General features: G+C 37.3%; 1 protein-coding gene across 4 annotated transcripts in view; it reads right to left on the bottom strand.

Moving 5' to 3' along the window:
- The window catches only part of LOC125236825, a 238,628-nt gene that overhangs the window by 21,485 nt on the left and 199,669 nt on the right, over nt 1-17,474 (bottom strand). For 3 of the 4 annotated variants that reach the window (XM_048143755.1, XM_048143757.1, XM_048143754.1), the window contains exon 2: nt 14,263-14,385. The exons of the other annotated variant lie outside the window; for it this stretch is intronic. In XM_048143755.1, coding sequence (XP_047999712.1) covers nt 14,263-14,385 — 123 coding nt within the window. The remainder of the gene's footprint in view (nt 1-14,262; nt 14,386-17,474) is intronic. 4 annotated transcript variants of the gene reach the window in all.

The raw sequence follows: 17,474 nt of genomic DNA, 5'->3' as shown, positions 1-17,474 counted from the left end.
AGGGTTGTACAACGTTACTATAATCGACTTCGTACAATGTAAGTTGTTGTAAATCTAATAGGTACTATTAACTGTAAGTAGGTTTTAGTATAACAATACCACGTCATGACACCACATTAGTCAGTATTGAAGATACAAAAAATCATTATAAATATATTACTCTCATACGCGCAATAGTAGATTGTGTAACAATAATTGCAAAAGCGTTAATTTAAGTGTTCATTTTATATGTTTTCTCTAGAATACACCCAATCCATCACAATAAAAAAAAAGATTCGTTTGAACTAGAAACGTAGGTACCTACTGTCCTACTCGTATTAGTAACTGTGTATGGCGCTATGCTAGTACCAACGCTCTTTCTACCTTTTTATCTAATAAAGATTCAAGTACGTATTTGTTTCTTAAATACTGACGAAATCATATTTACATAAAATGTTTGAATAGATGTTTGCACAATATTTAAGTAGGTACCAAACTTTCGAGCTAGATAGATCGCAGCATCTACCTAAATGTCGTTACAGATAAATCCTTATTGATTTTAATGTGTCATTCTAGCTTTAAATCTCACTTTTACGCCATTTACGTAAGCAATAATGTACCTAACACTGCAAATATATAACAACCACTTACTTTTCTGGGTGTCTAGGAATTCTAAAGAATGACATTTCCGCATTTTGAGAACTTTCCATACACCCATAAACACTACAGTAACGAAAATATGTCTTCGGTGCTGACGTCATTTTCTCCCGAACTCAACACGTCAACACAGCGCGCAAACGCGGCCCCGACTGTCCAGCCCAATAATCACCAGTTTCGCATGTTTTCGCCGCATGCGAGGGGAGGGAGGGGGACACACCGCGCGGCGTGAAGTTTGTAAGAAGAGTTATTACTGGTTTTATACTGTGCTTATAAGGTGTACTCCAAGGAAACCTGTCGGGTCAAGATTCTTAATATGTAATAGGTGTGTAAGAGTTAAACTGATTTGTTTAGTGTTTTCTAAATAAAATATAGCTTACTATACCTAAGGCACATTTTTAGGGTTCCGTAGTCAACTAGGAACCCTTATAGTTTCGCCATGTCTGTCTGTCCGTCCGTCCGTCCGCGGATAATCTCAGTAACCGTAAGCACTAGAAAGCTGAAATTTGATACCAATATGTATATCAATCACGCCAACAAAGTGCAAAAATAAAAAGTGGAAAAAAATGTTTTATTAGGGTACCCCCCCTACATGTAAAGTGGAGGCTGATATTTTTTTTCATTCCAACCCCAACGTGTGATATATTGTTCGATAGGTATTTAAAAATGAATAAGGGTTTACTAAGATCGTTTTTTGATAATATTAATATTTTCGGAAATAATTACTCCTAAAGGAAAAAAAAGTGCGTCCCCCCCTCTAACTTTTGAACCATATGTTTAAAAAATATAAAAAAAATCACAAAAGTAGAACTTTATAAAGACTTTCTAGGAAAATTGTTTTGAACTTGATTGTTGCAGTAGTTTCTGAGAAAAATACGAAAAACTACGGAACCCTACACTGAGCGTGGCCCGACACGCTCTTGGCCGGTTTTTTAATAAAGGAGTCTTGGTTATAATAAAATCTATTATTGAGAAGCGTTGGACAATGTGGGATTTCATAAATGATCGTCCTCTAAACTGATATATATTAAAAATATCGTAATTATTATTCTCTTAACCAACTAAGCAGGGCGGAACTTCCGTTTTACGTATCAAAACCGGCTTTTTCCGTAGAAATAAAAAAATCAAATAGAATTTAAAAACATACCCCTCCATACCACGTCTTCTCTCGTTTAAACCTGAACATTTTCACAACACTTCACGTCAGATCCATGGTTACACTGAAACTCTGCTTATTTAACTTCAGTAGACAGCAATGAGGTAAATATAGAGGAAATCGAACAAATGTATTACTGAGTGACGAACGCAAGCTACGGCCGCACAATATTGGTTATAACAACATTATTGTAGTGAGGTACACAACTATCGATAAACTAGAAAGGAAATGTCGATAAAAAATTTACATCTCGCGTAAATTTGGTTCGAAAACCTAACTGTAATAAGCCCTGGTTTGTCATGGGATTTTCAACAGCGCTCCTAGTGGGAATCTTTGGAAACACAGCTTATCGAAACAAAATTTGAAAATGGAATTTACTCAATAACTTTACAATAGCTTTGAGGCGTTGACAGGCTAGGATGTCTACCGACTGGCGACTGTGTGCAAATGACATAAATATGCGTAGTAGGGTGACGTGGCCTGACCGTGAACTATGGTTACAATTGACGATTAGTGTGAGATGCGCTTTGTTAAGCTTCAACCCATGGATAAAGAGCTGGGCTGTAACCCATATGTATCTTCTATTAGTCAGCAAAATAAACTAACCATCAAGGTGGTCAAAATAATCAATGTCGTTTATAAATATGTACCTACGTCCTTTAAATTTTACTGTTCTATCATATTTATCCAATTTAATAGAGGATATTGGATAAGATGAATCAAATATGAATCTAATTGAAAGGATGGGAATAAGGATTAAGTACCTGTATTCATAATGATGAAAATGATGAAAGCTTGGCTGTGTGAGAAATGTTTCTATAGTGTTGGCGGATTTCTTAACAGAAAAGTATAATAACGTAGGTATATTTATGACGCCCAATTGAGCGATCTCTGGTTATAACAAAAAGGGTTTTAATATTTATCCATTCACCTCATAGTTATATTTTATCGATATAATTCAGCGACTAGCATCGACTCCAGCACAGCCCTAACCCTTATCAGAGCCGACAGAACGCGACTGTTATCTCGCTTGTAATAAGTATGCATGCTACATTATACTATATATTTCCCCCCAGTCCTCTCACATCAACGAAAAAGGAAACTTCAAAAGGTATAACAAGTAATTTCAGTTTAAAGTCTTTTTCAGCAATTTCAGTGTTTCACGTTCCCGAAATATTTCAGGCGAATTAATACATTCAAATATATATAATTATTACATTAATTATTATAAAAAAATAAAGTTCTTGAAATAGTAAGCAACGCAATAAACAGACAGATGGACACATTAACAAATGTAACAAATTTATAGTGTATTTTTTATCATGAAATAAAGAAATCTAAATCTAAATCATTATGGTTTTTTGTACTCTTTGGCATTTAATAATTATTTTTAACATTTTTTCATGAAATATGAGGCAAACGAGCAGACAAGTCGCCTGATGGTAAGCGATCACTGCCGCCCATGGACACTCGAACAACTAGAAATATATTAAATTTTTTACTAAACCTTCGGTTTTGGTTTCGTTTCGAATGATAATCCTGATGAATGTGATGTGTAGGTAAGGAGTGATTCTTCTACTAAATCATGACCTTCAAGAAAAGAGCGTATGCCCATCTTAAAGGTCTTTACTCTTCTGGTGTTTCGGGTGTCCATGGGCGGCATTGATCGCTCACCGTCAGCAAAGAGGATCGGTTATTATAGAGAGTTACTGTCGAAATAAACTGTGTAATCACTGTGCATAGAATGCCATCTCTTGACACAGGCTTGAAACTTTTGAACCTCAGTTTTGACAATTTGGCCCATATTCTTAGCTTGACATGTTTTAAAATGTCAATTATTAATATTAGCGCCATCTGGGCCACTGTACCTTTTTCTGTATGGTACTGAGGTACGTTTTTTTCTTAGGATTTATTTGCTTATACTAGTTATATATTATGTCTTTGCCATCAGGCAACTTGTCTTCTCATTTGCCTCAAATCGCATTAACTTTATGCTTTCCTATTTGTATTTTTAAATTACATTTTGCATCGGAAGTTTTATAATTCTTAGAATATAAAGTCTGCGGTTTGTGGCATTAATGGATGGTAGAGTTGAAAATGTAATTGTAATTGGTCATACCGAATTGAACAATAATTATTATAGGTTATTCATTTACCCTTGTGTTGCTTTTTGTGCCCGTGTGGTGACGGGTTAAGAATTTCACCTCGTAGAAGTCGACTGTGGGATATGGGTTAAATTGTGGCGTAGGCGAGAGGCTGGCAACCTGTCACTGCAATGTCACAATTTCGATTTATTTCAACCCCTTTTTGCCAAGAGTGGCACTGAAACTTGAGTAGTTCATGTGCTCTGCCTACCCCTTTATGGGATACAGGCGTGATTGTATGTATGTAAAAAATATAAAATTACTCCTGCAATTCCTGCAAACTAAAGTCTTTAAATCGCTCCGGCCCACGTTGCGCAATGTACTATTTTATTCCATTTTATAATGCAAATATTGCAAATGCTATCAGTACCAGTACCAGACATTATACCTACTCATTGAGTTTTGTTACTAGAATGCCCATGGTGAGTGAGTGCGCCATCTATATGGGACACCAAGTAACCAATTCGATTGGTACTTTAGTTCAATAAGTATCGAACCATTGACTCATTGATAATTTATTTTATTGTTACCGACATTTAACCTATACAAAGAATTGTAGTAAGAGTAAATCACACAGTCCGCTAGATGGCGTTGAAATACAAGAAATAAATGAATAGCGTATGAACTTTATATTTAGCAAATTAAAAAAAATAGCGGCTCTTTTGTTACTTTGGCTTAAAATACTTTCTAAAGGCTTATTTAAACTGCCAAGTCAAAGAAAAAAATTGCGTGAAAAATAAATTCAGAAGAACATTTTTTTTTCAGGTTCCTAGTTAAAAATCATTTAACATTTTAATGTAGGTACTACATGGATAGTCTGATAAGAGAAAATATTTAAATAAATAATAGTTACAAAGATAAGTAAGTTCTTATAACGTAAGTCTTAGTAAGTCCAGGAATCGCTCACACCGCGATTTTTTGCCGAGATACAAGTCGTCACTACTTTTAAAAAATCTCGTATCTCACGCTGTTCCTCAAAGTTAAAACGCAGTAAGTCTATATGCATTCCATACATACTTACTACAATTTTCTTTTCATTGACAGACGAAGATACAAGTTTTTTTTAAAGTAGTGACGAAGTACATATTGGCGGCCGCGCATTCGCGGCCCTTTCAGTGGTGACCTTCGCGCGGCGTAAAAGAACTCAACGGCGGCTGCTCGCGTGTGGTCCTTTTTTATAAATTATAAATGGGCTAACTCTTGGCAACAGACTAGCCAAAGGCAACGAGACGTGGTCTACTATAGAGTGAGCTCGCCCAGAAGATGGCTGTACACCCCTGATTTGAAGGGTTTGTTAATAGGCATTAAGTCGGCATTTTGTGAACATCAAAGCAGTGAACCTTATGTACTTGACTATTATCAAAGAGGATCGAGTTTTATAGAGAGTTACTGTCGAAATAAAATGTGTAATCACAGTGCATAGATTGCCATCTCTTGACACAGGCTTAAAACTTTTGAACCTCAGTTTTGATAATTTGGTCCATTTTAAATTGTCAAATATTAATATTAGCGCCATCTAGCTGAGCGTACCCCAAAGGTGTAATGCCATCTAGGCCACCGTACCTTTTTCTGTATGTTGCTGAGGTACGTTTTTTTCTTAGACTTTATCTGTCTATACGGAGTTATACAGAGTGGGGCCTGTAACAAAGGCGAAGAATTGAATGAACTCTAGGCTATTCTCCTTATACTGATCAACATTTGTTCGGCGACTTTTAAAAATAACTTGTATTTTGATTTTTATCACCCTTGAAAGTTTTTTCTAAGAGGTAATGTATTGAGAATTCTGTTAAGTCTAAAGTGTGACAGACAACGTCAATGACAACAATAATGGCGTACATTGAAGCTAATATTTATTTTGTATGAAAATTTAAAAATTTAAAGACATCATAATTTTTAAAAGTCACTGAACAAATGTTGATCAGTATAAGGAAAATAGCCTACAGTTCAATTCTTCGCCTTTGTTACAGGCCCCACTCTGTATATGTCTTTGCTATTATGTATTCTGTGGTAAGTCTTAATGAATTAAACAGCTAATCAAGCGTAAAACAATGCGATTTCACTAGGTAGGTACCATAACGATTGTTTCACAAATTCGCGAGTCAAATCGCTGATTTACCTCACTCAATCATTGTACGCGTGGATGAGCGGCGGCGGATGTATGGCCGCCATATTGTTTTTAGGGTTGGTAACGGGAAAGATATCATTTTCCTTAAAAAACCGCAAAAATCCCGTGTGTACTTATATTTAGAATTTTATTATAAGCTGACCATACTTTAATGTAAAATAAATGTATAAATTAATCGGGACAAACAACAATGTTGTGCAGAATGTGATACTTGATAGGTATATTAGGACACTTGATAGGTTTATTTGGTAGGACGACCGGTTTGGCCTAGCGTGTAGTGATCCTGCCTGCTACGCCGCGGTCCCGGGTTCGAATCCCGGTAAGGGCATTTTTTTGTGTGATGAGCACAGATATTTGTTCCTGAGTCATGGATGTTTTCTATGTATATAAGTATTTGAAAGTTATCGTTGTCTGAGTACCTGCAACACAAGGGATCTTACCGTGGGACTCAGACTATCTGTGTAAGACTGTCCTATATTATTTATTTATTTTATATTGTCCTAGCAGGCAGGTAAGTACGATCGCGCGATAAATGATAAAACATCAGGCCGTCCCTATCGCACTATTTGTAACTTCGATAGGGACGGCCTGATGTTTATCATTTATCGCGCGACCATGCTAGCCTGCCAGTTCATGTGAAAATTAGTCTTTGTCAAAATACGCGGACGAAAACGCAGTCTTTACAAGATGCTTTGGAGTTATAATGATAATACGAAGTAGGTATTTGATATCGCAGATCTGGCATCCGTTGGCTCGTTGGGTGGACGACATTCGAAAAAGTGCGGGGCACTTCTGGATGAGATTAGCCCAGGACCGGGATAAGTGGCGTACACGAAGGGAGGCCTATGATCAACAGTGGGCGATTAATGGCTGAAATGATGATGATGATTATAGCAGATGACTTTGCAATGTAATACGTATTCCATTACAGCCATGTAATAATGAGAAGAAAAAAAATATCTATCTATCATGACTTTGTCGTCCAGGTATTGCTTATATTATTTTTTAATACAGTTGCTCAAAAAGTGCCCGTTTTTTGGCTGTTTAGCGTGCGAGAAGTTGTATTTTACGAACTAGTGCGTAAAAAGTATATACGTTCCATTTTACGACTACTTACCGAGCTGTTTTCATATTAGTCTAGTTTACTAAGACAGAATAAAACTATAAACATACTATTAAGTGATTAATATTTAAAACGTTAATATTTCATATGTAATTGTTTACTTTTAGTCATACTAAACATAATTTATAAAATGGTTTATACATTGAAAAATCGGTCATAATGAGTCGTGTAAACAGAACATGATTGGAACGAAACGCGTCTTCTACTGTCAAAGTAGAGGCGTCTACCATGTTTTAACTTAATGCACGTTCAAAAAACCTCAGTATGTTACGCGATTTGTCATAATTATTTTACGTTATTTGCAATACGTCGGGGCATAAATGGATCGATTAAATTAAAATGTAGTTGTACATTAAACAATCGTCCCAAATCGTAAATGTTTATGTTTTTATGGCACCCAATGAAATAAATTATGTTAGATGAATAGCAAACTCGAAAATATGCACGCAAGTTTAAAAGCTTCAAATATACGCCTTTGAATTGTCAAATAATCCGTCAATGTCCATGGGAAAATTGATAGTTCGGATTGTTTTATTTCGTTGTAAGTAAGTAGTAGTGTTTTTTCGCAACTGTATTAAAAAACGTCGTTCGTCACACGTGCGAGAATGTCATTCTTCACTCGTCCCGAGATTTGCCACTCGCGTGCCGCTCGTGGCAAAATGTCTCGGGACTCGTGAAGTAATGACATACTTCTCGCACTTATAACGAAATGTACTATTTCAGTACAGATGGTGTTTTTTTTTACGCACTAGTGCGAGAAGTGGTTCATTATATGCCAGGTCGAAACTTCGGAGGCTCATCTGTACTGAAAAACGTCGTTCGATACACGTGCGAAAAGGAAATTCGTAACTCGTGTCGATTTAAAACACTCCCTTCGGTCGTGTTTTAATTTATCGCCACTCGTTTCGAACTTCCTCTTTTTCGCACTTGTATCGAAATGTACTATTATATAAGTTTATCGGAGTTTATTTTATGAACTACGGAAGTAAAAAGTGCCTCAGAGTTGACAGCCCTAATTAAAACAGCGCATACTATGTGCGCAGCGCCCGCGCATAATTTAAGACAGCGTTCGATGCAAATTCACCGGTGATTGGTTGACTGAGTTGACTCATGCGCACTGTGTGCATGGACAAATTCGATGAAGCACGAGTGACCATAGAACAATTGAAAATCCAAAGGGAAAACCATGTCAATCTGTTTTTAACACCCGACGCAAAAGCGACGGGGTGTTATAAGTTTGACGTGTCTGTCTGTATGTATGTGTGTGTGTCTGTCTGTGGTATCGTAGCCCCCGAACGGATAGTCCGATTTAGATTTAGTTTTTTGTCTAAAAGCTGAATTAGTCTAGTGTTCTAAGCCATGTTTGATAAAAATCGGTCGAAATGGGTCTTTTCAAAATTTAATTTTGTGGTTATTATCAGTATGGTACAACGGGGCAAATCTCGACTGGGGGGGGGCAATTGTAACTAGTCCATGTTTTCCATTATTACACTATAATGTTTTGAGTTCTACATGAATCCACTGAACACGCCTACCATATATAACCGGTGGACACTCTATTTAATAATGCAAACATAGTAAAACATCGAAAAAATGGACCAGTTACATTTACCGCCCAGTCGAGATTTGTCCCGCTGTACCTTACACATAAGGTGCATTGGGGTCATTCCGATTTCTTGTCAGACGGGCTAGCCGTTCAACAGTTGACGCTAGACGCCGATCGAAAAGCACTCTCATCACTCATGTGACTCTCATCAATCAAATAAAATCCAGTACCTAGGTACTTGTAATAGTTATTTGTTATACAAGGGGGCAAAGTTGTATTTTAACGCCGAATGTGGAATTGAAAAACGAGCAAGTGAAAGGATTCTATAGTTGAACCACGAGCGAAGCGAGTGGTTCGAGAAAAGAATCCTGAGCTTGCGAGTTTTTTAACACACGAGAAGTAAATCACTGCTTCCAGTAGTTCCACAGGTGGTAAATCACCTTTATTACTAGATTCACCTACTTTTATCAATTTTGAAGCAGTTAATTTGACTTAATTCAAGGTCAAATTACTTTACCCACTACTGGATAAAATGCGTTTTTACCCGCTGGTATTAAAGGACAAAACACGTGTTTCCGAGCTAGTGAGGGGAAAAATAAATTGTGTATACCATTAATATTGTAATTTATCTTTTGTTATAAATTGTAATAAAACTGTCCTTTGCTAGTAATAGCCTGTTTAATGACGACTGTAAACGCAACCGTGCTAACTAAATATCAAGAATTTATTGTCGTTTACAATTGAACAAGATAAATAATTTGCCATTCTCTGTCTCAGCAGAAAGCAAATTTAATAACTCCTTAACAAACTGTAGGGTGTGGCTACCAGACGCCAACTGGACACAGTAATTGATCCGTTTAATTTATTAGCATACCGCGATAGTCGTGATTGCTGGATTATACAGCGCGTAAACCTAATAAGGGCGATAAATGAAACCAGGCATATAATTCAATATTGTTATCGTGGCCTGTGTGGTGACGGGTTAAGAATTTCACCACCCCCTTTCTTCCCGTGGGTGTCGTAGAAGGCGACTATGGGATATGGGTTAAATTGTGGTGTAGGCGAGAGGCTGGCAACCTGTCACTGCAATGCCATAGTTTTGTTTTCTTTTAACCCCTTATTTGCCAAGAGTGGCCCTGAAGCTTTAGTAGTTTCATGTGCTCTGCCTACCCCTTTATGGGATACAGGCGTGATTGTATGTTGTTGTTGTTGTTGTATGTATTGTTATCGTTAATTAAGAGGTGTTTTTGAGTTACTCTTAATTTTCACCCCGTAATGATTTTTTGATAAAATTCCCAGCAGCAATGTACTGTAAATGTTGTTGCGATGACAATCAATGACAACTGCCAACGAGCGTTAAACGCGAGTGTGTTTGCATTACGTTGCGGGCTGAATTAATTTGTATGGATAAAAAAAATATTTCAATTTTAAGCAAAAGTTATCTAATTCCATTTTGGCGCAAAAACGAAGGGGTGTTATAAGTTTGACGTGTCTGTCTGACTGTCTGTCCGTCTGTCTGTCTGTCTGTCTGTCTGTCTGTTTGTCTGTCTGTGTGTGTGTCTGTCTGTGGCATCGTAGCTCCCGAACGGATGAACCGATTTAGATTTTTTTTTTTGTCTGAAAGCTGAGTTAGTCGGGAGTGTTCTTGGCCATGTTTCATGAAAATCGGTCTACTATGTCGCAGTCGGCGGTTTTTTCAAAATTTTAATTTTTATGTCCTATACTCACCACCGTTAAGAGGTTCGCCCGTATTAGGTTTACACCCTGTATAGTAGCTAGCCTTGCTAAGTGTAACGCCTGAGTGCACGCTTATATTGGGCGTGCAGCGGGCGGGGCGTGCACGTGCATGCCAAACAATTGAAGCTCATACAGGTGTCCTGACTCGACGCTGCATAGTGTGGACGCACGCTCGTCCGCCCCGCCGAACGCTCCGCTTCGAGCGTCCACTCAGGTGCCGTAGCCGAATGGCATTCTTGGGCCATTTTTTTTCAAAGTTGCCCACCCCACTTTTTTTTTGGATTTGGAAATTTTTATGTGTTTTCCACTCAGAATCGCGAGCTCTTTCAATCCTAATAGGAGAAAAAAGTGTCCCAAGGTTTTTTTCCCATTCCGTTACCATTTTTTCATACATTTGTATGGCGGCAACGGAATGGAAGGTTCGAAAAAATGTATGGAAATCTTGGGACATTTTTTTTCTCCTATCAGGATCGAAAGAGCTCTCGATTCTGAGTATGAATCGCGTAAAAAATACCCATGTTACAAAAAAAGTGGGGTGGACAACTTTGAAAAAAAACCGGCCAAGTGCGAGTCGGGCTCGCGCACAAAGGGTTCCGTAGCAGCAAATATAATAAACCAATAACTTAACCAAAATTACAGTTAAATCAACCTATCTCAAAAACTATAAGAGATACTTTGATCAAACCAAAAATCGTTGAAAGAGTTAATTAGCATGCATCACCTCTATTTTTTTTAGAATTTTATACCCCGTAGTTATAAAAATAGAGGGGGGGGGACATACTTTTTACGACTTTGAGAGCTGATATCTCAAAAACCGTTCACTTTAAGAAAAATGTTTTTTAGAAAACTTTATATCATTTTAAAAGACCTTTCCATTGATACCCCACACGGGTATGTACATCGAAAAAAAAATTTTCATCCCTCAGTTACATGTATGGGGGGCCCCACCCCCAATTCTTTTTTTTACTATTTAGTGTCATAATTTTGTAGCGGTTCATACAACACATATTCCCATCAAATTTCATCACTGTAGTACTTATAGTTTCCGAGTAAATCGGCTGTGACAGACGGACAGACGGACAGACGGACAGACGGACATGACGAAACTATAAGGGTTCCGTTTTTGCCATTTTGGCTACGGAACCCTAAAAATGGCCCTTTTGCGACGCGAAATGAAAACGAAACGCCGCGAAAGTAGTCTGGCTCTGTTGCACCAATTATGCAAGAGCGATAGTGATAGATATCTACGAGCGTTTCGTTTCGTGAGCGTTTGTGCCATTCGGCTACGTACCCAGGTCAACACTAACTTTGCAGTGACACAAATTTACAATCTTGAGAATATCTCTCAACGGCGCCCATATAACCATAATCGGTCGCCGTTCCTACGCAAATCCTCCTATTTTGTGTACACACAGGTCTTCGGGTCTCAATGCTTAGTCGCAGTACGGTCGACGTTTAGTCGCGGCGACCCAAATGGGGACGATTGGTAACAGGCACAAATGGTCACAGAAGTGACAGAAGTGTTCACTACGCGTGCACACATTGTTACCGTTTGGCGACTACTTTCCCAAAATCATTCGTTCATTTCATTCTTTTCAAATGGCGACTGTCAGAGACGTCAAAGTAAAAAAGAAATAAAATCATTTGACATTAAAATGTAATGGCGTAAGAATTTGTTAAAGATAAATATTGTTTGCATTTGTAATATAATGTGGGCTAATTACCATGGCCAATTAAATTGCTCGAGTGATTTCATAAAATAAGTCTAAATTTATCAACGCGCCATCGATTTACCTCAGTTTAACCAGTAATAATATTATTGACTACTCGGTGTTTGCGTGTTATGTATATTGATTGGTGAAGTTTTAGTGCTCCGGTGCATATACTATACTGAAATAATAAAAATAATGCCTAGAAAACCAATAATGTTGTTAAAATATGGATTAAGACGGTAATATTCCATGTAAAAAACAGTCGCCAAACAGTCACCAAACGGTCGACAAACGGTCGCAAAATGGTCGCAGCGTACACGCGTGACCGAAAGCAGTGAATATTTATTAATAATTTTTTCCAGGTATCCTCAAACTTTATAAACAATTAAATATGCCGTCGTACTCAGTTGCCCTCACTAAAGAAGATTAAAAAAAATTGTAACGTGCGTACCGAGCTGCTGGGTTGTAAAGGATCGGGGATCATATTATTATGGCCTTCTATAGAGCAACTAGTATTTTGCGGCATTTCACAATTGACACTTGTTGAAGTAGTCGTCATTAATATTACTATCAACATTAATTTCAGCGATCTGTACTTCTTTTGTCAAGATTTTTGTATAGATAAGTGTCTACAAATTTGTAATGTTAAAGAGACATAAATAAAACGTAGTAGAGTAAATAATGTGTTTTTTTTTGTAACCCAAACAAAATACTTGTAGATACGAGTGCGGAAAAGAGGAAAATCGATACGAGTAGCGATATATTAATACACGAACGAAGGGAGTGTTTTAAATCGACACGAGTTGTGAATGTCCTTTTCGCACGTGTATCGTACGACGATTTTCAGTACCTAAATCTAAGCTAAGAGTTTCGACCAGACAAGAAATGAATCATTGCTTGATTTGCTCGCACTACTGCGTTAAAAAAGCAGCATCTGTACTGAAAAAAACTATCATTGCGCAACAGAAATTTTATTAATATCACAGTAAATACTCTATTTCATTTGGTTCCTACTTTTATTGTGTAAAGCAACACTACACTTCATTTTTATCAGTAAGAATTAAAAATTATATATTTAATACATTAAGTAACTATAAAGTGCTTATCTATTTGTATTATCATTCTGCACTTTTCTTAACTTTCCCACATTTCTATAAAATGTCGAAGAGTGCTTAAATGGTCGTCGTCGTTTATTATTATTTAATTCGCTCATATTTAAATGATTCAAAGCAACCAGTCCACAACTTCACAAGACAGTTTGAGAAACCTTCGTATTTCAGATTGTCATTTGCGGATACAGTGGTTTAGGAGCAGTTCGGTAATGAGACCTACACATGTGTGTACAAATTCTGTCAATGTCACTGTCAGAAACCGTTCTGACAGTGACAATGACAGCCCCAAATTCGTCCACATGTTGTTACCGTTATGTGTGCAAACGTCGACTAATAAAGTGTCGTTAAAAGTCATTCTGACAGTGACATTGACAGCCACAAATTCGTACACATTTTGTTACCGTAACGAGTGCACACGACGACTACATTTTGTTATTGTATCAATACGGTCGCATTGTTCGCACGACGTTACCACGCGTTATGTCACATTTGACAGTTAGTTACTGATTTGAAGATTTTGCGACTGAAATGGTTGTATGGGCGCTTTGTAGGTCTAAGTTCCACATGATGGCCGCGAGAGTATGTCACCGCGAGATAGACACGTGTTCTTCTATCTGTTTTAATGACATAAGGACGGGTAGTCTATCTCGCGGCAATAATGTGCTAACCCTGCTGTATTGTGTGATGCGAGGGATGACCAACGGCGGCGGTCGAATCTCTTGTGAATAAAACAATACTCTCTGAATTCCTTCTAATGTATAATCAAAATCTATTTAGTAATATGACATACTCGCACAGTCGCTTCTAACTATGGTTAGAATAGAAGCGACTGTGCGAGTATCTCTCATCGGGGCACGGTACTGTGTGATGCGAGGTATGACCAACGGCGGTCAAATCTCAAGTCATACTATACGGATTTCAGCACAGAATATATAATTGATTTCAGTCAGATTATCCAGTATATAACGTACCTCATAGTTCGAAGCGACTGTGCGAGTATCTCTCCTCGGGGCACGGTACTGTGTGATGCGAGGTATGACCAACGGCGGTCGAATCTCTCGGGAATACTCCACTGATTTCTCTGGGCTGATCCACTGTAACAATAGAAAAAACTTATTAGGAAATTGAATATATTATAGGTATATGAAGCCTGAAGGTACATGATTATGTTAAATAGAAGGAAGTATTAGGTATCTGAAAAATTTCTTCCATGTTTTTTTAGAATTTACTTCACTAGGTATAAAACTGGCCTATTATAGATAGTTTTTCGCAGGGTCCAGTTACATTTGAAACTCACAGCACCTTCGAATCGAATTAAGTTTAGGTATACAAGCTTACAGCATAGATTACCGTTTCAGTAACTAAAAACCTGTGAAAAAATCTTATAGGTACCTAGACATTTTCACATGTGCCTCGTGATGCGAGAAACGACCAAAGGTTGTCAAATATCGTTTCTTATTTGAGAACGGATTTTCATGCGGTTTTCACCTATAAATAGAGTGATTCTTGAGTAAGATTTAGGTATATAACTTTTTGAGATTTTCTTTGAATTGGTTGGACGCGTGATTGACGCGTCCCATATAACCATAATCGGTCGCCGTTCCTACGCAAATCCTCCTATTTTGTGTACACACAGGTCTTCGGGTCTCAATGTTTAGTCGCAGTACGGTCGACGTTTAGTCGCGGCGACCCAAATGGGGACGATTGGTAACAGGCACAAATGGTCACAGAAGTGACAGAAGTGTGCACTACGCGTGCACACATTGTTACCGTTTGGCGACTACTTTCCGAAAATCATTCGTTCATTTCATTCTTTTCAAATGGCGACTGTCAGAGACGTCAAAGTAAAAAAGAAATAAAACCATTTGACATTAAAATGTAATGGCGTAAGAATTTGTTAAAGATAAATATTGTTTGCATTTGTAATATAATGTGGGCTAATTACCATGGCCAATTAAATTGCTCGAGTGATTTCATAAAATAAGTCTAAATTTATCAACGCGCCATCAATTTACCTCAGTTTAACCAGTAATAATATTATTGACTACTCGGTGTTTGCGTGTTATGTATATTGATTGGTGAAGTTTTAGTGCTCCGGTGCATACACTATACTGAAATATTAAAAATAATGCCTAGAAAACCAATAAAGTTGTTAAAATATGGATTAAGACGGTAATATTCCATGTAAAAAACAGTCGCCAAACGGTCACCAAACGGTCGACAAACGGTCGCAAAATGGTCGCAGCGTACACGCGTGACCGAAAGCTGTTTTCAAAATGGCGTAATTCTTGTATTATTTTTTTCCAGGTATCCTCAAACTTTATAAACAATTAAATATGCCGTCGTACTCAGTTGCCCTCACTAAAGAAGATTTAAAAAAAAAATGTAACGTGCGTACCGATCTGCTGGGTTGTAAAGGATCGGGGATCATATTATTATGGTCTTCTATAGAGCAACTAGTATTTTGCGGCATTTCACAATTGACACTTGTTGAAGTAGTCGTCAATAATATTACTATCAACATTAATTTCAGCGATCTGTACTTCTTTTGTCAAGATTTTTGTATAGATAAGTGTCTACAAATTTGTAATGTTAAAGAGACATAAATAAAACGTAGTAGAGTAAATAAAATGTTTTTTTTTGTAACCCAAACAAAATACTTGTAGATACGAGTGCGGAAAAGAGGAAAATCGATACGAGTAGCGATAAATTAATACACGAACGAAGGGAGTGTTTTAAATCGACACGAGTTGTGAATGTCCTTTTCGCACGTGTATCGTATGACGATTTTCAGTACCTAAATCCAAGCTAAGAGTTTCGACCAGACAAGAAATGAATCATTGCTTGATTTGCTCGCACTACTGCATGTAAAAAGCAGCATCTGTACTGAAAAAAACTATCATTGCGCAACAGAAATTCTATTAATATCACAGTAAATACTCTATTTCATTTGATTCCTACTTTTATTGTGTAAAGCAACACTGCACTTCATTTTTATCAATAAGAATTAAAAATTATATATTTAATACATTAAGTAACTATAAAGTGCTTATCTATTTGTATTATCATTCTGCACTTTTCTTAACTTTCCCACATTTCTATAAAATGTCGAAGAGTGCTTAAATGGTCGTCGTCGTTTATTATTATTTAATTCGCTCATATTTAAATGATTCAAAGCAACCAGTCCACAACTTCACAAGAAAGTTTGAGAAACCTTCGTATTTCAGATTGTCATTTGCGGTTACAGTGGTTTAGGAGCAGTTCGGTAATCAGACCTACACATGTGTGTACAAATTCTGTCAATGTCACTGTCAGAAACCGTTCTGACAGTGACAATGACAGCCACAAATTCGTCCACATGTTGTTACCGTTATGTGTGCAAACGTCGACTAATAAAGTGTCGTTAAAAGTCATTCTGACAGTGACATTGACAGCCACAAATTCGTACACATTTTGTTACCGTAACGAGTGCACACGACGACTACACTTTGTTATTGTAACAATACGGTCGCATTGTTTGCACGACGTTACCACGCGTTATGTCACATTTGACAGTTAGTTACTGATTTGAAGATTTTGCGACTGAAATGGTTGTATGGGGTGATTGTCGCTAGATGTCACTTAACTATACCTATACAAATAACCCGCATTTACTGATGTATGCTGGAGATACAACACTTCCCTTACTAATTCCTCAATGCTTTTACGGATAACTTAATTACTACAAATAACCATCATCATCATCATAAATTTAAGAGCTGGGCTCTTGTCGGTGAAGCAATCTCCAGCTATATCTTTCCTGGGCTTTTTCTTTGACAGCCTGATACGACACGACATTCACTTTCTCTTTCACTTGGTCCATGTAAGCCCTCCTTGGCCTTCCCCTCTTTCTTCTTCCTTCTACTTTCCCTTCTACGATGATCTTGATGAATTCGTCGTGTCGTAACAGGTGTCCCAACATATTTCCTCTTCTGCATTCAACAGTTCTTAAAATACACCTATTTTCTTTCACTCTGTTTAAGACTTCTTTGTTTGTCACTTTCTCTGTCCAACTTATTTTCTCCATCCGCAAATAAACATTTTTATGATAATCCTACTAACAAATAACCATTTTTATGATAATCCTCGTGCGTACACTGAGAGAAAATACAAACAGTTTTCATGTTCGTTCAACAAGTTTTTT

Source organism: Leguminivora glycinivorella, chromosome 19 (genome assembly GCF_023078275.1).
Source record: "Leguminivora glycinivorella isolate SPB_JAAS2020 chromosome 19, LegGlyc_1.1, whole genome shotgun sequence".
In the NCBI taxonomy this organism is placed as follows: Eukaryota; Metazoa; Arthropoda; class Insecta; order Lepidoptera; family Tortricidae; genus Leguminivora; species Leguminivora glycinivorella.
Note: the sequence above shows the minus strand (reverse complement) of the source record. Positions and strands in the feature narration are given on the sequence as shown.